The sequence below is a fragment of the Falco biarmicus genome, chromosome 11, assembly GCF_023638135.1.
Source record: "Falco biarmicus isolate bFalBia1 chromosome 11, bFalBia1.pri, whole genome shotgun sequence".
In the NCBI taxonomy this organism is placed as follows: Eukaryota; Metazoa; Chordata; class Aves; order Falconiformes; family Falconidae; genus Falco; species Falco biarmicus.
Window position 1 is genome coordinate 22,720,040 of NC_079298.1, and position 25,711 is coordinate 22,745,750.

At 38.1% G+C, this 25,711-nt stretch overlaps 1 protein-coding gene across 6 annotated transcripts in view; it reads left to right on the forward strand.

Moving 5' to 3' along the window:
- Positions 1-4,998: 4,998 nt before the first annotated feature.
- PTBP2 (polypyrimidine tract binding protein 2) overlaps positions 4,999-25,711 on the forward strand; it is a 52,573-nt gene continuing 31,860 nt past the window's right edge. For 2 of the 6 annotated variants that reach the window (XM_056355575.1, XM_056355577.1), the window contains exons 1-3: positions 5,004-5,192; positions 6,875-6,905; positions 19,770-19,845. In XM_056355575.1, the coding sequence (XP_056211550.1) occupies positions 5,185-5,192; positions 6,875-6,905; positions 19,770-19,845 (115 nt within the window). In that variant the 5' untranslated portion in view covers positions 5,004-5,184. Of the gene's footprint in view, positions 5,193-6,874; positions 6,906-19,769; positions 19,846-25,711 lie in introns of all 6 variants that reach the window. The other 4 variants (XM_056355579.1, XM_056355574.1, XM_056355578.1 and 1 more) reach the window with 4 other exon arrangements.

Sequence of the window (25,711 nt, forward strand, 5' to 3'; positions counted from 1 at the left end):
ATCTCCAGCCCTGAAGAAAGTAAATGTACGCGTATTTAATCATAGTGGTAGAAAAAGGTGAATTTGCTCTAGAAAATAAATTTTCAAGTGACTACAGTACAAGCAAGAGAGGGAAAGTGGGCAGGCAAATAATAATCTAGTTGTCGAGAATGGACCTTTGGACCCATACAAATGTTTACTGAAGTACAGTATGAGATATGTCACGTGTTTTGGTGTTTGAGATGGTAGAGAGCAGCAACACTCCCAGCCTGCCCAAGATAAGCAGCCTTTCCAGCAAGGATGCTAGAAATAAAATCCCGGAGAGCAGCCTGTGGGATTCAGACCAGCAAGACAAGTTCTGACCTGAACTTGAGAGACATTTATTTTGAGCATTGTGTTTGTAAGAGCTACTCGATAGCTTCAAAACATAGTTCAATAAAACAAAGAAAATCGACATAGACTGCTGGGAAGAAATGTTGATTAAGGATATTGTTTACAGGAGCACAAAAAGATGAATAGTTACTAATAAACATTGGGACTTAGCTCAAAGGCATCTGGGGAATTTATGAAGTTGATAAGAACTGGCTTAAGATAGAATAATGTGGTTTAATACAACAAGGACTGGTAAACTGAATGATCAACCTTTTCCATAATATCCAGAGGATCTGTGGTACGAAGCCACACTATTCAGTGACACTACTGTTAATATTATGAGGAAACTAAAGAGACAGGGCTGTTTAGTTTGGTGATAGGGACAAATGAAGAGTTGTTACTGTGTAAGTGCATCTAATAGCAAAAAGTATCCTATTCCTTGAAGCAGTCACTAAGTTTGAGTTTTAGCATGGTCTGATAGAAACAACATGATATAATTTCAAAAAAAGAATGCGTTGATATTCTCTGCCCAAAGCTCTTGAGAGAAATTAAGCTGACAGAGGATTATGTTCTTTGATATTTTAATAACTTATTAATTATTAGTTATTAATACTAATTTAAAATATATTAAATGAAGGGCAAGAAAAAATGGTCTATTTTTTACAGTGGAGGTAGGTCACTGGTGGTGTACCACAGAGACCTGCGCTGCTCAGCATGTTCTTAAATGATCTGGAAAAAAAGAGTGATTATTGAGGCGACCAAGTTTGCTGATGATGCTGAATTATTCATGGTAATAAAAACAAAAGCTGACCATGAAGAATTGAGGAAAGCTCTCATGATACTGTGTGACTGAATGATAAAATGGCAAGTTAAATTCTGTGCTGAAAAATGGAAGTAATATGCAAGGGAGAAAACAAGCCAAACTATATAAGCAAAATCCTGGAATCTAAATGAATGACTTGCACACAACAAAGTGCTTGAGTGGTGGGGGGTTCTGTGAAAACATCAGCTTGCAGCTTAGCAGCATTCAAACATGCAAATGAGATTGGTATTATCAGGAAAAAAATAATACAGGACCAGAAATAAACTAGAAAGCATTTATTATGCACCTATATAAAGCTATTTGATTTGTAACTTGGATAATGAGAACCATTCCAGTCTTCTAGCATAGGATTAGGAACAGTGTAGAAAAAGGCAAAACAAATTATTGAAAATATGGAATTACTTCTAATAGAGGAGACATTAAATTTACTAGGACTCATATAACTGAAGATAATATGAGGAAGGTATATGCATTCATGAAAGGCATGGTTAGGTAAAGGGAAAATTGTCCATCTATTTTTTTTAAGAAAAGAACTGATGAATATTGAAGGCAATTATCAGGCAGTGAGCTTGAAATGAAAAAAATATTTTTCACACAATGATTTCTTAAATTCTGTAACTTGTCGCCCTAGAATGCAGCTGATGTCAAAAAGTGCTCAGGCAAATTCTTGGACAAGATATTCTCTGAGAGTGTGGATGCTATTTTTTTCCCCAGCAACTCCAGGGACTCAATTTGGGACAATGTACTGCAGAAAATATCTCTGTGTGCTTCCTAATTCCTACAATCTTTCACTAACCATACACCACTAACTACTCATACTGCTGCTGAACTACACAGACTATTATTTATTAGCTGTTTTTGAAATAAAAAGGAAACAACCAATCAAAATGAAACATCTAAATGTATCAATGATCAAAGGAAAATATTTTGGAAAATTATTGCAGCCATAAGATTACTAGCATTTGTAAAGTACAGAACTTTTGCACAGCTAACAATACTATTATACTTAAATGCTGGTTAGAATAAAATGGATATAAGCCCTTATGTTTTGTAATACAACAACTGAATGCGGAGGGTTTTGCTAGAGGTGTTTTACTGAATGGTTCAGTTACTGGACGTTTTAGCCTCTTTCTGCAATATCTGATGCAGGACTTCAGTAGAAAGTTGACAGGTCCTAAGGACAAGGCAAGGTTTTTTTTCTGAACTTCTAAAATATGAGAAAGGCAAAGCAAAGACATACTCTAGCAACAGAGAAAATAGATGACCAAATCACTGTTTGTGCTATCACAACGTCCAAAATATGGTAGACATTTTACAAGACATCCAAAAGCATACTAAAAATAATCCTATAGTATAAAAGGCAAAGCTACATGAAGAGGAAAGTGGAATACCATACTGAACAAACAAATGAGCAATAGGATGCTATGGCATTTTATTAGTAACCCGCTGATTGCTGGTATTTTTTCCCTTCTAAAATAAATGCTGTAGGTAAAATCCCGATTCATGTGTTATCACTTTTATTGATGGTTTTAGGGGGACCAGAGTTTTGCTCTGTGAAGTCACCCCCATTATTTCAACAAGATTTGCAAGCTCTGTTCCAGTGTCTTTTCTGCTATAAACACTCAACACACGCTTCTCAGTCTCCCTTATATGGAATAGCATCTAACTCAGAGGACAGACCGAATGAGTTACTGTCTCACTTACTGAGCTCACTTAATCAGATGGATTCTGGTAGGTGTCATGAAAGAAGGAGGAAACAGGAATATTATAAAAAAGAAACAGAGGATGAAGATGGCATTACTATAAAGGCAAAGGAGGTAAGCAAGGCAGGCAGTGAGACAGAGAAGTCAGACGGAAAGACAAATTTTCTACCAATTGCTAAGAAGTAGGAAGATCACTACTTCTACAAATACAAAACCAGACAAAAAGTAGTTAGATTTATAAGGGGGGGACAAAAGACAAAAATATCCCCAATACAATGTGGCAACAAACAGGAGTGAAGGTAGTGGCAAATGAGAAACCAACTATAACCTCAACTTCCAACGGTGCAAAGCCTACTAAATATGCCAGAATCCACAGGAATAGTGTGTGTGTGTATATTTATATATAGAGCAAATATATCAAAATGCACAGGATTTACAGTGATGGTTATAAGCAATTCCAGATCTCTGAAGTCCTTGGTGATACTTTGAAGTATATACTTCTTTAACATATGTGAACAGTAAAGAATGCTACAACTAGATAATTAAAAAAAACCAACAACATAACAATGTTGAAAGCAAAAAAAGTAAAGAACAGCATTTGGCATGATGAACTTTCTATACAATCTAAGCAAGTGAAATGCTTAAGAAGGATTTTGTTAAGAATGAGAATAATAAATCATTTAGTCTAGTGGTCAGTGAAGGGTGCCAAAGACAGCTGCTGAAAGAGAAGGTTGTTGCAGATACCCAAATGATATTGGCATTTAGGAAGGGCAATATTAGTTATTTTCCACCTAGTAAATTGATTACTGCAGAGAACCAGAGTGACTTTTCCAGGACAGAACAACAAAAATGTCACAGAGAATGAGAGTTTGCATTAACTCTTAACTGTTAGGTTAGTTACTGGGCTGCTCATGGGGTCAGTTAAGAGGGGAGGGAGACAAAGGTAGTAAAGCATAATGAAAATTTTCTGGTTATGGAGTTTTTTGGCTCTTAAATTTTCTATCAGGCGTCATCACAATAGTTTCAGTGACAGACTCCAGGGGATTTGTGCTAACCTGAGAAAATTAAAGTGCAATCAAGTAATGGGCTACCTCCTTGTTTTGACATATTCTTGAAACCAGTATTGCCAGATCAAAAGACAGAAAATACAGATGTTTCTAATACTTTTTAATATCCTTCTGGGTTTGGGATCTTTTAGCAATATTTGGACCACATTTTCAAATTTTCCTCCATAGATGTTAAGATTTTTTGCCTGACTTTCTGTTTTGAGGTAATCCAGGTTTGCCCCATGGACAGCACTTTCTAGAAACCGTTAAGATTCGTGATGAAATGTGGAGACCTGGCAAAAGATAACGGGAGAAAAAGTGTATTTCCTGATGGCCATGCAGAGCAAACGGTTTGTATCCCGGAGTGGTAGTTTACAGAGAACCACAGCTACACCAATTTACATGAAGAAGCAGCTTAACTCACTGCAATACTTAATTTGTATATTCATTTTAGGTATTTTTTGAAATAGTGTTAGTAGTCAGCTATGTAGTCAACAGGTTGTTTCCTTATAAACGTGTAGCCGAAGGCACCGGACGATGAGGACGGGGCTCCCTGTCACAGCTGGGCCCCCCGAGGGGACAGGGTGCCGTGCGGGTGCTCGGGCCTGGCGCGGCGTCACTGAACGTCCCCCCCCGGCGGGAAGGAACAGGCTCCCAGCGCTAGGAAGTGCTGGAACTAAGTGCGGAAAGTCTCTCCCTGCAACGACTGTGGTCCAGCGGGTCAGTCGAGGCCCTGGGCGGGGCGGCAGAGGCTGCCGATGGTCTGAGGAGCCCGCGGAGCGGGCCTACCGCCGCCGTCCCCAGCGGCCTCGGCCGCTCTCCCCGGGCAGCGCCCGCAGCCCAGCCCCCCTGAGGCGAGCTCTCTCCCTCGCCCCCCAACAGCGCAGCAGCAGCAGCAGCGCCCTGGGGCAGGCGGGGCGGGAGCCCCCTCCCGGCACGCGGCGGATCCCGGGGAGGGGGAGGCGCGCGAGGTAGCCCGCGCTCGCGCCCCGCTTCCCGCCCCAGGCGGGGCAGGCTCGCGCCGCCTCACGCGCCAGCTCGGCCCGGGCGGCTGATGGCACAAACTTCAGCGGCGCCGAGGGCGCATGCCCGCGCGGCTGGCGCATGCTCGGTGGCGGCGGGGGACGCGGAGCGGAGTCCGGCGCTCGGCAACGTTCGGCGGTTTTCGTGCAGGCCGGGCCGCCATTTTCTCATCGCCTCCCCGTACGCGTTGCCTGCGCGGCTGTCTATCCCGTTTGTCCGCGCTTTGTCCTGCTCGGCGATGGACGGGTGAGTAACGACCGGGTGGAGGGGGCGAAGGCATTGCCGCGTTGTGCCGCCGGCCGGCGGTGGGACCTGTCCCGGCGCCGGGGGCTCGCTCCCCGCCGCGGCTGGCTGTCGGCGGGCGGGCGTCTCCGAGGGTGTGGGGAGCGGCCGCTGCCCCGGCGGCGGTGGCAAGGGGGACTTCAGCCGCGGGACAGCTGAAGCCTGAAGCCCGCTGCGGGGTGGAGGGGGAGAGGGGGCTTAGGCTGTCCGTAACGAGGGCCCCTCGGTAGGGTCTTCCGTTTAAATTGCCGAGGGCTTTGGGCTGCCCCCTGCCTACTTAATGTAGTGCCCGAGGCGCCGGGTCTCGCTGTAAAGAGGGAGCGCGATCTACCCTTGTCCGTCCTCTCCAGATCCTCTTGCTCTCTCCTTCTCCCCCGTCTTTGCCCCATCTCCCCCCCCCCCCCCCCCCCCCCCCCGACCCGTCCTAGCCGTGGGGCGAGGAGGGGCGCTCTGTAGGGCTCGGGCTTGTTTTGGAGCTGGCTGGAGGGGAGGAGCAATACCAGCAGGAGCCAGATGTCGAGCTCTTTTGTTTTCAGAAACTGCCTAATAAGCCCTCTGACTTCCCCCCCCCCCCCCCCCCCACTCCCCAGGTAGAAAGATGCCATTGTGTATGCTGGAGACTGGCAGTGAAGGCCAAAGAAGGGAAGGTTTTGAAGGAGTCGGCCACAGGGGACGGCGAGGGCCCTCGGTCCTGGCCCGGAGCTGGGTGGGCAGCCACTATCCACAAGGCCTTCCTTTTGTTGGGTCTGAAAAACGAGGGTGGTGGTTGTAGCCTTGGTCAGTGTAAATACAACATCTTTCAGCTTCCAGATTTCCTGTGAAGTTTTTACCTCTGCTTCAAGCAGAGCAGCAATCTCTTCGGAATGCTTTAAGCATATAACCTTTCAGCTGTGAGAGTTTTAAAGGGGTTTTATGGTCAGTTGTGATTATAACGTTAGAAGTTACAAACCTTGTTTGAGAAGTCTTGTCATTAATGAGTATTACGTTGTGGAATGCTTTCACATACTCACATTTTGCTTTCATTTTTTATTTTGGTGTGGACTTAGGCTTCTTTCGGGATTGTGTTACACATGGCGTCATGATATCACAGTCTCTAAGAAAAAGATGTACCGTGACATACCTGTTGCAGACTTTTGTATAGGTGTACCTGATTAAATTTTATATGGGTGTACCAGCCAATGTGATCTTTTTTTCAAGCTAATTTCAAAAATGAGTTCATTGCTTTCTGCTCCAAGAAGGTCTGTAGGGTAGGCTGTGCAGCTGAACTAGCTGTCTAGTTACTAGGAAGTTGTAGAAAAGTTCTGTACTTACTTCAGATTGTTTTTTATTTTCACCCTATGATGTAATGTAGTCCAGAACCCCCAGTTTCCTAAACACATTTCCTGGCAGTGCTGCTTTAGAGCAATGTTTGCTTGAAACTTCAGACTCTTTTGGGGAAGCCTATAAACTGGGGGAGCTCAGTGGCTTTTGTAGGTTTCTTTTGTACTCCTCTGTGTCCTGCTGTGTTCTTTGAATGTATTTTCTTGATTGGGGAAGTTGTTAGCTATTTCGATTCCTCATTATTTTGGCATTGCAATACATGGAAAAGTTGGTTTTATGAGGATAAATTGGTTGACTTTTGCTCTTGTTTTTTTCTTCTTTTACAGCGTTGTCACTGATGTTGCTGTTGGTGTGAAGGTAGGATGTACACTTAGCAAATAAGGGGGCACGTTGTTGATATAAGATGAACTACTTTGAGCATCAGTAATTGCAGGTTGTAAGATTTTTAACTAGTCATTGTCAGCTGATATTTAGTCAGCAGTATATGCTTTATTAACCAAAATCTCTAGAGGTGAATTGCAGGCTCTACAGAAAAGACACTCCTAGGCACTGAACTTGTAAACAGTGGTTCTAGATTAATGTAGTGGTGCCAACTTCTTACTTTAAAGCTTAATTTTGCAGATTTTTTCAAAATAACACCTTTCTTCTTGTTGCATGTTGACTGTAAAACACATTTTCTTTTTCCTTCCGTGCCCCCCACCCCCCTTTTTTTCAAAACAGTTACCTCTGAAGTTAAAAAAGAAGTGACTGTAATAGGGTGCAAAAATTATGGGAGGTAGAATTTATGTAGACAGAGAAGTGGGTGTTTGCTTTGCTTTACTTTTTATTTCTCAAGTTCAGTTACAAATTTATCATGTTTGTTATAACAAGGAAAGAGCTTCCATAGAGTTGTTAATTTACTATTTATTTCACCTTTGTAGTCAAATCTATTGCAGGAATTAGATCAGTACTTCGTAGAAGCAGACTGAGAAATAATGAGAATGCAAAGATATATGGGACAAAAGAACTTCAGGTTATGTTAATGAATGTTTCAGAGTTTTGTATACCTGATAAAATTTATATATGAATGCATGCAACCAGTTCTTTTTTAGTGGTAGAAATGTGGAAGTTTTCTAGTGCACACAGTTAAGTCTTCACGTTTGTCTAGGGACTGTGTAGCTACCTTTTCACCTGAAGCTGATCTATGTTAACTGCCTCGTAAGCCAGGTTTTGTCTAGTAAAGCTCTTTGGCTCAGATTGGTCCTGCTGGATTTGGACCAGTTCTTACATAATACGACTAGCCTACAGATAAAGCAGCTATTCTGTCAGGTGTACCTGTATTGTGTTTCTGAGAAAGCTGACTTCTAGAAGGAACTGTTAGACATCAGTTATATAGATTCTGGACCCATCTGGCTCCACATGTTTGTGCAGTATTGGAGACAAGCTAAAATCACTCAGAATCAAGAGGAACGTGTAGTTATTAAAGTACTTCTGTGGGAGCTAATCCCAATCAGAAATATGAACTGGCATGATTGTTTCTCTGTTGCCTGGAAGGACAAAATATTAATTGATTAAAACTTTAGGAATGTATTTAATAGTTTGGAAGAATACCTAAGGAAGTTCAAGTCTTTCAGAAGTAAACTGCCTGATGTGAGTAACTTTGGGGCAAAACAATTTATAAGTCACCCTCAATCATGTCTGGCGATGAAGCAATTCCAGGTAGACCATGTATTGCTTGAACCTTAAATTCTGGCGTTCTCACTTCAGGAGAAGTAAATAGATTCAGTATCCCTTTCATTCTTAACTATGAGTGACTTAAAATCTTACGAGAATTTGAGCATTCATGAAAAATGTTGTAAGCGTGTCATGCAATTTTGGAACTGTATTTTCAGAGACTAGCCAGGTGATGAAATAAAGACACTTCAGATGATATAACTACTTCTTTCTGTTCATTGTAGAACTTATGTTATGAATACAAGAAAGAAGGTAAGACAGGTGTATTGGAGGTAGCCATTAAAATAAATACAAGGAAAGGCACAGAAGTGTCAAAAAGGTGTGCTCTTTGCCTTGTGAAACTGGACTTAATCTCTGTTTTTTAAACGGAAACAATTAATTTGTGCATGGAAGTAATGGGAATAAATAAAAAGCATGATAGTTTTCTGAAGAAAGCTGTTAAATATGGGAGTAAACTGGATTGTATATTGGAGCTTTTGTAATTATCTCAAGAGTACTAATAAGAATGGAAAATTTATTTGCTCACCAATTGAGATACACAGTTTGGGTAGCAGTCTAATGCTGGCTTCTGTCATGTTTTGTGGAAGGCTACATGAAACATTTGACCTTTATGTTCTCTGGTGACTGTTCATTGCTCTTGATGACCTCATGTTTTAAAGTTGAGGAATGCTTTACCTATAGGTGATATAGAAAGAACTGGGAACATTCATCTGGCCTTTCCATGGCTGCAGTCTTTTCTTTGGAGTTCTTTGGGAATGTGTAGTGAGGAAGTTTTGAGTCCAAGGAGTTGCATCAGCAGTTTTAATGCTCTTCTGACACTACCTGTATTGTGACTGAATTAACTGTTGGAGGTGGGCAGGGATTTACTTGTGTGAAATCAACTTATCCAGGGTATTTGTTTGACCTGATGCTTTCTTGAGATTTTGCACCTACTGTATATATGCTGATCAGTTATACAGCATATTTGTGATATATTCAACGATACTTGGAGAGGGTGATTAGGATATATGACGGGGTTCCTGACATTTGACCCTTCTGTTTCTAAAATGTGCTTTTATTTTATCATCATCAGTCATGTCAATACAAACTTGAAAATTAACGTTAATTATTGTTTGGCTGGTTTCTCTCTTGAACAGAAAAGTGAACACGTTAATTGTATTTTTAAACCCATTCTTAAAAGAGTAATAGATGTTAACTGCTGTTGTCTGGGAATTGTCTTTGAATCAAAAAAGGGCTTTTGAGCTATGGGGACTGCATGTGGGCAAGGCAAGTTTGAAGTAAAAGGAATACTTGCTTATAATGTTTTATTAACAGTTTTATAGTCTCAGAGTTACCTGGTAATGAGGCTGCTAAATTTGAAGCTATTACCTTTCATTTGTGCTGTACACTTTGATTTGATTTAAAACATTATTGTTCTTTCAAACTGTTGAATGTTCAGTCTTGATTTTATTTACTTGTTGAGCCACCAGATAATACCAAAAGCAGAGGAAAACACAAAACTGAAAATGAAGGCAGAAGAAATGACAAATACTATCTGAAAACTTGGTTTATGTAGAGTAAATGTGGGGATTTGTGCAACTCAAAATACGCAGTAGGAGCACGCTTCCCAGCTCAAATCTGTCAGAGGAGCAGTGTGCTTTAATTTCTAAAAGCATTAGAATATGTCAAAACCTAGTCATCTTGTAAATACATATGAAATAATTCATACTTGATTTGGTCTGTAATGTCTTGTTTTGCTTACCTAGAATTCATGAAGGCAAGGAAATGTCACTCTGCACACAATTCACCCCTTATGTTACAATTTACAAAATAATACAAAAAGAATGAGCTTTAGCTTTTTGTTTGGTGTTACTTTTAGAATTCCTGTTGTATACAAGAAGTTTGTATAAAGTATTTTTGAATAGAACAGAGCTAAGGATTACAGGAATGATAACATATTACATACTTTGATTTTCTAAATTTTCTGTTTCTTAAATAAATTGTATAAATTTAAAATTTATAATTTATTCATGCAAAGTTCCAAAAATAACCGTATTATATAAATGATTTGCTTTTTTGTTTTAAAAAGGCACATCTCAGTTGGTCTGGATTTATTACATGAGGTCCTTAGTCACTAATGATGAAATGGCCTAGTCATTGGCTTCTAGAGAGTTCTCTTTGCTCATTGGCTATATAGGTTTGAGTATCAGAAGCAAGTACCTGTAGTTTGAATCGCTGTCTTGTGTTCTCTGTGCAGTTACGCTGCTTTAATCTATGTAAGTAAACTGATCTGGCGCTTGGAGTGATAGAGCCTCTTTAAACTGTTGAAGTGAATGTATGAAGTATATAATGTATCTTTTCTCTGTTAAAGGAATCTTTATAGGGGTATAAAATTGATGTAAAGAATATACATTCACACAGGTGCAGGGAATAACTTAAGAGAACTGTTGGATCATACTGAAGATGATAGTTCTCTTTTACTGTATGTTAGTGCGTGCCACTTCAGTCTGATGTATCATCTTTCTCCTGGATGGCATGCATAGCTGTGCAGTAAATGAGGCCTGAACAATTAAGTGACTCGTGTTGTGTACGTGCATTGCTCAGAATGGCTGAGGTGTACTTCTGCCTGATTGGAGAAGAGAAGCAGTCATTCCTTCATGGATAGAGTATTTGGTAAATAGCATTTGTGATGTTGTTGACACTGCTTTGGGCTGTGGTGGCCATAACTGAGCTTCAGCTGCCAAGTGTGGAAACCACCAGTTACCCTCTGGGAAGGAAAACTCATATAATCCTGTAACCATAGTTCTGTAATGTTTAAAGATGTGGGAATGGCCTTTTCCCCCGAAGGTCAGGGCATCGGCCTTTGCAGTATGCTTAAGAAAAGAGGGAATTTCTTGGTGTGTATTTAGTTGGTTATGTTAGGGTTGGATAGAAGATGCTAAGAAGCACTGTCCTGGTACTTTGTAATAGTTTTCCAAACAGTAATGTGTCACAAAGTACCCCTTCTTCCTGGTTGCTGAGATTTAACATGAGGGAATATAATAGAATGGGGGAAGGGCAGTAGCTAAAACCAGAAGAGATGTGAGCTGTTGGAGAAAAGGAAGAGCACAAAATAGCAGTGTCTGTAAGTACTCTTGAAGCACTGTCTGCTCTTTTTTTTATTTTTTATTTTTGTAACTCCAGTTCTGATGGATAATCTTATCTTACAAAATTATAGAACACTGACCTTTTTTGCTACTAATAACTGACAGTTTCCTTGTGGTGGAATCAAGTATTCTAGATATATTGTGACTTTTTATTTGAACTCTACACTGTGTAATGAAAATATGTGTAGAAAAGTCAGTCAGAAATTCTAGAAAGTTGTCAGAAGATAAGTTTAAAATTAACTTAAGAAATGAGAAGATGTATTTAAATAAAAAAATTTCCTTTCAGTTTCTTCTTTTTCTGAAATATATTTTGCCTTCACTGTCATCATTCTAGATACCTAAATAAAAGGGAAGGAGTGTTAGCATAAAAAACTTACTCATACAAATGCCATGTGATGGTGTGTTTCATTGTATTTAAAATATTAGAATGATATTTTTGAGCTATATTTTCATGTCTAATATAACTACCAGCAGATTGCTAGTAGATTAGACAGACTGCTAAGGACAGTGATATGAGAAAAATGGGTTGTTTGTGAATTGGAGGAACTGTTTCAGTTCTGCGTTGGCCATGATAATGTTTTTAAGTCAACTTTGTGTTCAGTAATACTCATTTGTAGCAACAGTAGACAGCAAAAAATGTGCAGAACATTCTAGCAGTGAAATAAGAATGAAGTGTGACCGTGTTCAGAAGTTTAGAACTGGCATCTGGATTTCTTTTCAGGAGAGAAGTATGGAGAACGCCCTTGGTGATAAAAAATAACTTATTACAATGACAGACATCTGCTCCCTTTTTAATAGTAACTTCTGTAAATTGACCCTGTTTGAAATGACTTCCATATTTATTCCTGGAACAATCTACTCCAATTCTTTTTTTCCTTTTGTAACTTTGTTTTTTTCTCCTTGATGCTCATTCTGCCACTAATGTATGTGGAAAAATAAGGAGAGCTGAAAATGAAGGGAAAGGAAAAACACCCAAAATCAGTTTGAGCTCTGTAGCAAGTATGCATCAATGTAAGGAAGGCTTACCTATTTGATATGTTTTGATGTCTGTCACTAATTGGAAATCACCTATTTTTCATTTGTAACACCTATATTTGCATCTTAATTGAGGGGATTATAGGAAGAGAAGTGAGATCAGTTGCACCACCTGAAAAACAGGAGCCAGGAGTACCAGCACGAAAACACCCTTCCTATTTCTTGGAGCTTTGGGCCATGTTTTCATGAGCAAATTGAGCTGTGTTCCAGATTTCTCTGTCACCGTAATACTTGTGCAACAAGTGTTTGGGTAGCCACTTCACAAACCTCTCTTGGGAACTTTAACCAGGATAAAGGTAAGCTGACACAACAGTGAGTTGCATCTTTTTAGTCAGATTTGTGCCAAAGCATGTGGTTGCATAAATGCTCGTAGCAGTATAGATTTGGGGAGGACAGAATAGGAAGAAGTTAGGACTGTTGCTTTTGGTGATGGTTGGCTCAAATGAGGCTGTAGTTTCACAAGCTGTTGATAGGACTGTGATGTTTGATTTGGGGGTTTGGGTTTTTTTTATAGCTGCAAGTACCATGCAGCCATTTTTAGCTTTTCATAACATCAGTTTTCCTATGGATATGCAACATGAGTATTGAGCTATAGACAGAATAGCACTAGCACTTCTAACTTCTTATTGCAAAATAGCAGAGAATCAAGTAGAAAATACCTTCCTTGTGGCTCTTATTTTGAGATTTAGAAACTGCCACTGAAGGGCCAAATTTTTAGATGTAGGTGCCGTGGTTCCCTAACTAGAAATCTAAGAACACATCCAAATAGTAGCTCTAGCCAGTTGTTCTCACCTGTTCTAATTTACTACCGGTTAGGTGCAGCTGCTTAAGAGTAACAGTTTCTTTCCTGGTAAGAGTGGAACAGTAAGTTTGACATGCTGGAATAAAACACTTAGTTAGTGTGCTTCCTCTTGGATGTTTGAAGTGTCAGCTGGTATTGGCCTGGACTCTTGCCTGCAGTCTCAGTCTGAAGGTTTCCAGATGAGGCTGGGTGGCATAGTTTAAGTGGAGTTTTGATTCTTTACTCATCTCTGCTTTAATAATCCATCTTGATCTTCAGGTGCTTTGAGAAATTTGGCTGTTTTCTGCATTGTACTTTGAGAACCTGGAGGCTTTTCAGAGGAATTGAAACTTGACTTCTTTCAGTTTTAAAGACTTCTCGGATTCCCTTGATTATGCTCTCAATTTCTACGAAATCTGTGGGGGGTTTTTTTTGATAAAAATTAGGTACATGGCATATACTATGTCTATAGTTGCAAGAAGAAAGAATATGGCATATACTATGTCTATAGTTGCAAGAAGAAAGAATAAAAGCTTAATTTTCTCCTAGATCCTTTCTTACTGAAAAAATAAGAGTATAAAAACAGTGAAATCAGTTGTTATGATATATAAACAATATACGTTTGGTTGAGGACAGCACGAAAAGAAATTGAAGTGGGGAGAAGAAAGAGAATACTGAGAATAAATATGGAAAGGTGATCATATTGTATCCAGTTAACTTCATACTGAATTGAAAGCAAGTGGTATTGTGAGTTATTAAACGCCCACTGAGTTCATGGCCTTATTTGGCAAGATTTCATGCCAATAGTTAGTGTAGTCTTTAAAAAAAATAATCAAGTAGATGTACTGCTTGTTATCTAAGGTTATGATGAAGTGATAACAAGCATATAGTTTAAATTGTATGCATTATAAAATACCTGTGAACCCTTGTGGAATTTCTTTTGGATTGTATATCTGGATTTAGATTGTCCTGCCCTGAGTCTTCTGTGATCTTACTTGAGAGGTGTAGCTAGCTGTTCATTAGGCAATTTGGATTATGTTTTGACAGTATTGTGTGGAGTCAAAGAACATAATGCAGATTAGGTGTTTCTTCTTGACATAAAGAGTATTTGAGCCTGTAATTTATGCAGTGTTTTCATTAAAAAAAAATGCATATTGTTAAAAATGAAGCATTCATGAAATTCTGATCCATTGCATGTAAACTGAACACAGTTTATAATGCTGTGTTTGGGCTTTTAAAGTGTGGTGTTCTGTTGTTTCCAGCATCCAGTCCCCCAAGTTAATTCAGACATTGAGTATTGAACCAGTGTGCTTACAAATGTATATCTTTTAGAAGGAAATGTTTAATGTCTGGCTTGGAATTCTCATATCCTGTTATTCCTCTCCCATACAGCCAGGTTTCTGACTTTTTCCTTTAAATTGTTCCCAGATGTTGTTAGAAATGAAGTGTTCCATGATTCTGTTAGATTTCTTTAAAGCATGAGATCTGTCTCCTGGTTTGTCATACCCCTTGGGAATGTCATGCCTGTAGGCTGAGAATAGCTCCACTGCACATTTACCACAGTCAAAGTTCTTCTTTCTTTCATCTGGGGTGGAGGAGGGGAGAGAAGGAAGTGGGGGTGGGGTGGGGCAAGAGCATCCTGTACCTGGGAGAGCTCCATAAAATCACCGAATTTGAATACCGCAAATGAGGTGATTTATCAGAAAATGTGTTTTTTTCATACATTTCTGTGTGCTCTATATCTCTTCTAGTGGGAATTTAAGAAATTATTTAGGTGATTCTGTTGACTTTTCAACAAAGTGCAGTTTTGTCACTTGATAGCCTTCTGTAATACACTGGGTTTGTTACGTTAGGTTCAGCTGTAACTTCTGGTCAGTCTTCATAGCCCCGCATTACTGGGAAAAGAGCCGATGATGTTTCTCTTTCATAAACAGTGGTCAAAAAGTACTCTGATGCTTAAAAGACTAAACCTCTTTGGTAACTCTCAAGCCGAAGTTGTTACTCTTTGGGTGGTTTTGTTTGTTGTTGGTTTTTTTTTACCACAGATACAATAAAATCTGGAGGGGTGTTTGAAATACTTAAACCCGTCTGGAATGTGAGGGAAATAGTTGGCAAAGACTTTTAAATAGCATATTTTTGATTAGCCTGGAAGCATAGTGTGACTGTAATGACTTCTGAAATTACATAGTTACTTAATATAACCTGTGATAGCATGAAGCTTTGTAGTAGACTGTTACGGGGGAAAAAATCAGAAATCCTGCTACATGAGGGCTTCTGAGTTGGCTATAACTGTTAAAGCAAGGAGCTAGGAGATTAATTTGCTAAGGTAGCGGCTTCCTCTTTGTGTAATTGATTTTGTAAATTGCAGAAGAGAGTATATGCAATAACTGTACTCACTTAGAAAAAGTAACTGTAATAGAGTGGTACCTTCAATTTATAGTGTATATAATAATAAAACTATATAAAATAATTTTTGTTTACACAGTTTCTAAGTTTCTCTGAAATACATATTCAAAGTCTGAGTTGGCATATTTTTCAACTTTTTCTGAAAGTGATCCTACATGTTGGTTTTACGTAATTCTGTTGGCTGAAACCATACATTAATGTGCTGTTTTCACATTACAGAGGGAAGTGCTCTCATGGGGGCAAGGGTGTGATAACACGGCCTTCATTGAAAGGACAGTATTGACTTTAGAGCACATAAAGGTTCACTCATTGCAAGAAGTTAGTTTGGCAGCTCCCTTATTTATTTTGAGTAATAGTATTTTGGCAGATGCTGGTTTCATGAAGAAGTGTTCTAGATATCACTGATCTGAATAGTTAGTGGTTTAGCTTTTATGGAAGATTAATATAGATTAATGTTCTTGACATTGGTAGGATAGAAATATGGCATTGAAAATTTGTGCTGTTGAGGACTAGCTGTCAGAAGATGACCTATTAATAGTATAATAGCAGTTTGTACTACTTTTGTCCTTTATAATCTCCTTCCCTCATGCTAAAATGGATATTCAATTAGTCTCTACCATGTTGCTATTATAGGAACTTTCCTTTGCAGTCTATGACAAAATAAAATCATTGTGGTGCTTTTTTATTCATTTGTTATTTTAACTTAGGTTTGGATGTTTCTGTGATATATGTGTTTGTGATCTTCAGTCTTGTTATACAATCTCAAACTTGCTTTGATTCTTTAGAACACAGCAGTTTGCACAGATGGGAAAAACCTTAAGTTAACATTGCTCTTGGATATTCCATTCTTCATTGAATCTGATTTGCTCTGTTCTTCAAAGATCTGAGTTTAGTTTCGAATCTGATTTGCTCTGTTCTTCAAAGATCTGAGTTTAGTTTCCTTATCTCTAAAACACTTGACAGAATTTACCTAAACTAGTTTAAAGGTTTCTTTGCATTGCATGATTTGACTAGCAGAACTGGCATGCTTGAGAAAAAGACTAGTGAATGTTCAAGATGCTTAGGAAATGGGTTATAATTCTGAAATTTGTGTGTGAGATAGCAGAGTGATGAAGAGCTTTGCCCCTGGAGCAAGATGCGAGTTCTTTTTGGCTTAGCACCCTCTAAAAGAAGATGCACATAGAAAAAAAAAGCCAAGCACCCCAAACCACAGATTGAATTAAGTCTTATCTCTGCTGAATAAATGTAAGTAAGATAAGTATTTGTCTGTTCAGGAGGTGCTCCTGTCACATAATAGTGCCAGCCTAAGAGTACACATTGACTTACTTGAAATGCTTGTATTAAATTGCTGTACTAGACTACTGCTTTCTTAAGATAAGTCTTTTGAAGCAAATGACAATTACCAGGCAGTCACTGCTTTTGTAATTTAACCAGTGTCCAATCTTTTACTGTGTAGCTGATTTAAAAGTTGCATACTGAATGGAGTGCAGAGGTGTCTGGGCTACTTAAGAACTAATAAGGAAAAATAACGATGTGTATCTAATAAGGTGATTACTCACACAGTAAGAGGTATCTTTTGTCTTTTACCAAAAGCTTGGCAAATATGAATGGGAGTGAGTGAGCAGACATTTGCTACGTGTTTGTGATTTCATTGTGAACTGGAAGAATGTTCCACATATGAACCTCTACATCTGTGAATCAGACTTGTAAACACTGATTTATGAGAATAAAACAAATGTAGAATTTATGATACATACCAGCATAAGGAATTCACATTTACTTGTTCTTCTGAAGCAAACCCATTAAAACTTATTCAAGTGTAATGACAAAATCTTGTGATTGACTCTGAATGTATTCGTGAAATGCAAAATGATGTTTCAAAATTAAGAGAAAACTCTTTTTATCTGTTCATGAAACACAAATACAGTAACTGAATATCCACTGTATTGAGTAATTTGTGCTCCTTTTGGATTTTTCTGCTGTGGATTAAGAAATTAACAGCTTTTTGAAAGCCTGATTTGCTAGGAACCAGAAGTTTATGTAATCACTCTTTCGTTCTGCTAGTCAGCAGCTGCTGATGTAAGTAACTTTTTGAAGGCTGAAGACAACTCAAATTTGAGATATTTCAGAATTGTAAAGTTCATGCAGGTTTTGGGAAGAACATTCATTTGGTACTGGGGATACTTCAGCTGTTTATGTAGCAACTGCTGTACTGTTGCAAATTAAAGCCTGGCACATTAAGGAAAAAAAAAATTGCTGCTGAATTATCTTAATATGCCTGACTGTGAACTGACTGAGCCTCTGCTGCTATTTCTGCCTCTTCAGTTGAGCTGTCCAGCCTACAGATAAGGCTTCTGAGGAAGGCTGGCTGGATAGCTGTAAGCAGAAATAACTGCAGTTATCACTGAGTAAGCCAATACTGCTAGTAATCTCGAACTTTGCAGTATTCTACCCTTGTAAATATTATGTTAGAAAAATAGAACATTAAGATGGAATGTTTATGTTTTAACTTCTACTGAGTGCCTGGATTAGTGTAGTGTATTTAGAGTAGAAAGCAATGTAGTTTGAGTAACAGTTTCCATAGCTTCTGTAACTTGTTTCTCAGTTTTGTCTGGCTAAATTCTTCATTAGTGTTATCTGTTTAGAGATCTGTCCTTGCATTGAAAAGGACAAGATATGGTCCTCCTCAATCTTGGTATTAGACATTACTCAGTCTTTTTAAAGAGTATCTGCTGTTGATTTGATAGGCGTGGCTTCATTGATTGCTATGTAGTCTTAGGAGCTTAAGAGTGTTCAGTAAACTGCATAAGATTCTTCAGAGATGATGTTGAAAACTAAGTAAACTTCAGTGGCTCTATGTGTGCATACACGTATGTAGTATTTTTAAGGGCTTCTAGATTTCAGGTGTGGATTAAACTTTAACATATGGTTCTGTGTATGGACAAACATACAGTGCGCTATGATAAAATGGTTTAAGGTTTTTGCTGCCTAGAAGGGTGATATCCACAGCTTAATTTAGTAGGCAGTATTGAGGTGCCCTGTATAACACATTCACTAACTATTCTTGAGATTCTATTGTAGTTTCCACAACAGAAATAAAAAACATTTCTTTTTATAAAGATGGGTAGTAACTGTTTTCTTTCTTTGTTTCCATTTTAACAATGATCTGGATTAGTGTTAAGAGTACTGGGGAAATACTTTTGAAGTGGGTAAAGAACCAATATGAAATTAAATATAATCTTCAAAGTATGTCAGGTTTATTCTCTTTTAAGATTATTTTTTTTTTTAATGAAAGATCACCTAAATATTTTGGAGGCTATTTGAGAGATGAAGTCTTGAGGGATGGAGGGTTGTGGGATAAAAGAAAAAAGGGTGAAGGAAAAAAAAGGTGTGAAAAGAAGCAAAACCCTCTTCAGCTATGTCAAATGCCCATCTTGCAAATAATTTGAGATGAAAAGATTCTTGTACATTTCAATATAAACCCTCCTCTGATTTTTGCAGTCCACTTTTGAGTAATTTTCAAAAAGTTTATTTTATTAAATTAAATTATCATTTAATTGGTATTTGTCATGTTTTAAGAATTACAATGAAGATGTAGTTCCCAGCCCTAAATTGTCTTGCAGGACAAATGGATGTCCCCAAAATGAAAACTGATCGTTTCCTATGAGGACAAGTCTTCTTTCTTTTTTATTAAATAGGGGTGTTAGAATTGAGCTAAACTCTGTATTTCTGTTTGTATAGATTTCCCATGCGTTTTCAGCTAGATACAATAAATTAATATTAATGTATATTAAATATTAGAACAATAAGTTAATTAAATGTTATTGAAATAGACTAAATAATATTTTAATTTAAAATGCTGGACAAAATTATTGTCCAGCCGTTCTCATTGTGTCTGGAGGTGGCTTCCTTTCAGTGGTGGGTGAAACAACTGTGCTTAAACTGCTCTCATTTCAAAGATGGAAATGTAAATATACCACTTTACTTAAATTTCAAGTTGTTGCACTTATCTGAAAAGAGGAAGTCTGCCAAATCTGAATAGGTTTGGTTATGCTTGCTTAAGTTCTAAAGGTTTTCCCTGTCAAACTGACATTTTTAATATCATCTATAAAAATCACAAAATAGAGAAAAAAAAATCTCTTACTGTCTCTTTCTTTTTAGAGAGGATCTGACGAACTTCTTTCAGGCAGTGTACTCAATAGCCCGAACTCTAACATGAGCAGCATGGTAGTTACTGGTAAGTGATGCCCTTTCAAAGGAGAAATCTATCATTTATACTTGGACTCATTTCCTGTTTACAAGGGGAGAACTACAGTTGTGCTGTAGAGGGATAAACTGTTGGCATGCATTAGACTGTAGTGACCTTCTGTATACTCGCAGACCTTGGGTATCTGAGAAGAATAAACCCATAAAACAAGAGGCAGCTTTTCAGATGTCTGTACACTAAATTGTTGGTGGGTGATGGGATGAAAAATTACACTTGTCTTGCATAGCTGCCTTCAAAGTAAGGAGTCACAACTACCAAGCAAAGGTAAACAGCTTAACAACTGTATGACATCAGCTTTTTCACACATAGACATCTGTGAGTCTGGGCATTACAGGAAAGAACACTGTGCCAGTTTCATAATAATAGTACAGATTCAGGAAAACAGAGTTTTGCTCTGTTCTGGTTTAGACTGCTAAAGCAGGAAACTTCACTTTGCTACTTCAGTTGGGGATCACGGCGGTAGAATCTTAGAATGTCAGTGCAAAGTGAGCTTGGTTGTTCTTTAGTGATTTCTGGTGATGCTAGATAGAAAGGCTTTTCATGAATTGTAGCATATGAAAAAGCCTTCTATTCTGTGTGTTGAACATAAGTTCCCTTGGAGGGCTCGCTTCAGAGGTTTTCCTTTTTCTCTTTTTCCACACCCCCCCGTTTTTGTGCGTGTGTTTTTCCCCATGCATTTTTTCTTTTTTTCTTTTCTTAGAGATTTAATGGAGTTGTTTCATGGCATCAGAGTGTTGCTGAGCTTTCCAAATTGTTGCCTGGTTCACTGCTTTAATGTGCCTGATCAGTTTTTTCGTATTTATGTGCTGAGCAGTATAGTCACTGATATTAATAGCAGATGCTTTCCTGTAAATCTAGTAGTAAAAGATGGGAATTCAGGGTGCTGTGGTGACAGCTGTTGCTTGAATGGGTAGTCCTGTGCTTACTCATCCTACATCCTCAGCACAAAACCACCCAACTCCACATGTTTCAGTTCCTCTCTCTGTGTTGGAGTGCTTCTGCACTTGCAGAGTGAGTTAATCCAGCATTAAACTGTGCTGCCAAAAAGTGTAGTTTTCCCTTGTTGCAGCTTACTGTTCAGTCATGTGGCTGCGTAGTTGCTAGATTCAGTGCAGTGTGGGGTGGAGGAGTATGGTGGCAGAAGAGAAAACTGCTTCCATTGGCAGCTCTATAACCAAAGGTGAAAAGATGACACTTCTTCGGAGTAGATAAAAAATGCAGTGTAGTGCATTCATAGCCGTTTTAGAATCCCGGACCATTTATTTATGTTCCTTGCTTTTCTTACTTCCTTCTGGCTCTGCAAGAGGTCCTTCTTCATGTTTTCATTTTCTTGATGTCTTCTGCAGTCCAGGATATTAGTGTTTCAGCACTTAAATGAGAAACTAGAATGAAAGTGAGTTTGGGTTAGTCGTGTGGGGCTTGGATAGTGGGAGTGGGAGGGAGAGTACTGTTACCAGGGCAAAGTCCTGGATATTAACAAATTTTCTATGTATTTTCAGAGAAACTTTTAGTTCAGGAAAATGAAATGCAAGTGAATTTATCAAAGAAAAAAAAATAAAACCTAAAGGGAAAAACATTGAAATATGAATTACTATAATTCTGAGCTTTCAAAATTAAAAAAACTGGAGAAGCTTGTCTAAGAAGCCTCAAACTTTAGGAATTCTTTTCTCTTAGAAAAGTTATTAAAATGGAAAAGAGTGCTTTGATACTGTTATGTGGACTTGAGAGTTTGATGTAATTAACAAATACAGATTCTCTTCCCCACCTTGGTTTTTGTTTCCCCCGTTTTTAGGTGATTCAGGGTTTGGATTTTGTGGTGGTTTTTTCCTTGCTTGTTAACAAAGAAAGCATTTGTGAGAGAGTTTTCAAATGAATGAATTCTTTACATTTTGTACAAGTAAGACCTCTTGATATGTCTCTAGACATCCAGAACCATAAATGATTTTGCACGAGCAACCTTATTAATAAGCAACAGTGGTCTGAGTACTGGCCTGGTTCCTGTATTATCAGTTGCCTGTTACAAAAGTTTTCATATTTATTGTGTAATATATAAAGGAGGTTGGTGGAAAAATAATCTCAAACACACAAAACCCCCTCAATTTCAATGCAGTATTATACTTCAAGTCATTCTCTGTACAAGTCAGTGGGAAGGGGGTAGTTGGTTTGGGGTTTTTTGTTTGTTTTCAAGCAGTTTCTGGGGTTTGTGTTCAAATTTCTCTTCTGCCTGCCTTTGGTAAACAGAATACCCCCCCACCCCCGCCCCCAAGTAAGCTAAATCCACAGTTCAGTGTTATTTCTGAATATATCTTCCCATAGCTGTCTTGTTTATCATAAGCCTCAAAGTACTTTTTCCAGACTTGCAGAGTTTACAGGTTAAGATTGTAGACTACAGAAGTAATCAGATCTGAAATGGAAACCTGTATGCTAATTTTTCTGTACTCGTCTCCTGAAGCCAGATGAATTCAAGTAATCTTTATATCCCAATTTATGTCCTCCTTTTGCTTCAGTTCTGTTGTTAGTAGAAGAATTTAAAACTTGTGAACAGGGGTTTTTTTTGCTGTAGGCCAGGGCCTGGTAGTGGTGGATCTTCCTTAGATTTTGTAGAGTTTAAGAGAATCTGTAGTCATTAAGTTATTTATAAAGGAGATGCAAAGAAATCAGCCTACTCTGTAAATCTTAAAACTTACACTTTTTCTTGCACTTTCATTCTTGCAGTTTGGATATGTCATGATTTTATGAGACCTGGTCATTGTTTTCTGGAGTATGTAGAAATCTGTTCTTATTTTGACCGTGATATTCTCAACATCTGATGCCATGATATTTTTCCAAACGGATAGCTAGATGAATAGAAGAAAGAGTTTGTCTTTGTAATACTCTGAGCCTTACTGGTACAAGTATACACAATCAGAAAAAACAGTTGTCACTACAACAGTGGCATGTTGGACTGTTGTCCAAAGGACATGGCTTAAAATTAGCATTTTCTAAACAGCTTTGCCATTAGTATCCATCTTCTGGACTGTAAAGATGAAAGGAAATGTATTAACATTCACTACAAGTCAAGTTACTGTCTTAAGTACTTGTGTGTCTTTTGTAGAAGAACAGCCTTAAAATTAGACTTGGATAATTGAGGATGACTTCTGTGTGAGTTCTTTTACCACTTAATTCTGAACCCTCGTGTCTTCTGTTATGGATTTCATTACTGTCCTTATTGTGCAATTTCGTTTCAGTTAAGAAAGAATTTTTCTCCTGAATTACTTGTTTGAGCCATATGGCAGGACATCATTCTGTAAACACTGAGGGAAGAATCCCTTCTACTAGACCAGAATTTGTTGCAAGGGAGGATAGCTTCTAAGGTTCCAGCTCAGCAAGTATCTACGCTTTTCTAGGAAGTTTTCTTTTTTTTATTTACTTTAGATGTTAAAAGTTTCTGAGCTTTTTAGCACCAGCTGACATGGATATGTTGGAGTTATATTGTCAAAACCACAGGCCTTTTGCTTGAATTACTACTACTCTTAAGCTTTTCTGAAAATGTTGTCGAAGTAGATTCTTACTGTCTGTCATAATCTTGATTTGGAGAGCATAACCCTCTCATAAAGATCTGTGAATTCATTTTTTTTGTTGTTGTTGATGCATATCAAGGAATGACCAGAAAGGTGGTTTAGGTAAACTAAAACATGGGTTGGTAACAGGATTCTGAAGAAAAATTTTAAAAAGGTTTTTGACTCTGGAAGTTTTTAAAGACATGAGTTAATGCACATTGTAAATGATTATACATGTAAAACTTTCACCCTTTGGTGTTGTATGTTCAGTGGATGTGTAACTGCAGTTGCTTATCCTGCAGCTTTTAAATCTAAGAAAAAGTCCCTTTTCTTTAACAACTAGAAAGGATGTTTCCTCTGTGATGGGTTACTTTTATGCCAAACTTCTTGTGAGGCTTTTTTCGGGTAGAGGGCTGCTTAATGGAAGTTTCAGGAGCAGTTATATGTATGAAGGTGCTCATGCCGTAAACTGTAATAAACATTTTTAAGGGATGTGGATAAAAAGTGGAAGTTGTTTATGAGAGTTTTATGAAAATTGGCTTGTCAAAGACAAGGTATTGAGGCAGAAGAATTGGCAGTTTTTTTTACTATTGCTGCTACCAATTTCATTATTCACAATTGTGTGTTTAAGTTCAATCTCTAAAAACATCTCAAAAATCATTTTGCAGCTGAACTTACCAAATGCCTGGAGCTTTAAACGATGCTATTAATCTTGATCTTGTTTTTACTTCATTAGCAGGGAATGTTAGCAGTGACTTTGGTAGGTAATTCATTGTATTAAAGGAACACTTAGCACTGAGGCATACAAGCTAATAATATTTCAAGTGCTGCATTTAACTTGGGGAATAAACATAGATGTAATACTTTTGATGGCACATTAAGTAAAATTAGTTATTAGTTAACATTAATGATGCCTAAACACAGGTAATTTACTTCTGAAGTTTGCAAATTGATTACAATTAATAGTAATTGGAAAGATTTGAAGAAGTACAGCACAAGTGATTGGAAAGTGTAATAATTTAATAATAGAATATAATTTACATTTTTCTACGGATATGCATGGACATGTGCATGTGGATGAACTAAATTTTGATGCTGTAAATGCCTGAACAATATATCTTTTTTTAAATTAAGAAACTTAAAAAAACCCAAAAAAACCAAAAACCAAGCACAAAATCAAACAACCCAAAATGAAACACTTCAAGACCCCCCTCAGGATGGGAGAAATAAAATGTGGCTATTGTTACTAATTTAGGTAATTTCTGTCTTCATCACTATGCCATGGTAATTTGGTTTTGTTCTACTTCAGTTGCATTTCACTCCAGCTGTAGTATTTCTATGTATTTTAAGGGACAAATGGAAGTGCATTAGTTTTAAACTGTGCAACATTGAACAGCCACTGTACCATATTTTAACTGTACCATATTTTAAGTGTGTTATCATAGTTACTGAAAAGCTTCCTCAGTGCTCAGTGGGTTTTGAAACAGAGGTGCACCCTATGTGCAGATGTGCCAGTTAAAAGCTGTATAGTTAATTTTTTAATTGCTTGACCATGCTTACTTGGTCATTTTACAAGTTCAGATTCCTGATAGGCGATATTCTTTGTACTGCAAGATAGTTTTATTATTGATTGGTCAAGATTTTCCTTTGGATATGGCCCATGTCCATAGTAAAAATCTAGCTATTACTACTGGTCAATGCTTTAGTTAAAGTGGTAGGGCTTCCACAATGTAGTAGTGGCCTTGCAAGTCAAGGATAATGGTAAAGTACTTTGAAGTGTGAAGTCTTCCAAAGCACACTTCTTCCCCCTGCCCCACCCCAGCCCCAAAACAACCACAGAAAACCCCCACCAACCAGACAAGCATAATTAACACTAAACATGTAATCTTTCATTTCAGGGTTAGCAAATGCAGACTTCAGAGAACTTCATGTCTTTATTTTTGAGTGTAGTATATCCTTTTTTGTTCTTTCTCTCATCGTTTTAAATTCCAGTTTTTATCTTTATGTTGAATTTTGGAAGATGTTTGTACTACAATAAAGGTCCTATTTTTCTTGTTTTGGGAACCAGTTGGCACTTGTGGAAAAGTTTGTCACTGGATCAGACCAAAGATCTCCTCTTCCTACATTCTTTCTGTGACACTGGGCCAGGTATATAGATTTAAGGAAAGAACCTCTGAAACAAAACCACAGTGATCTCTGTTACACCCTCCCAGTTTGTGGTTGTCTGCAGTTTCCTTAGCCAGTTGTTTTATGCAGATGATTGTGTTCAGTAACCACTGCAATATTTAATTTTTCTG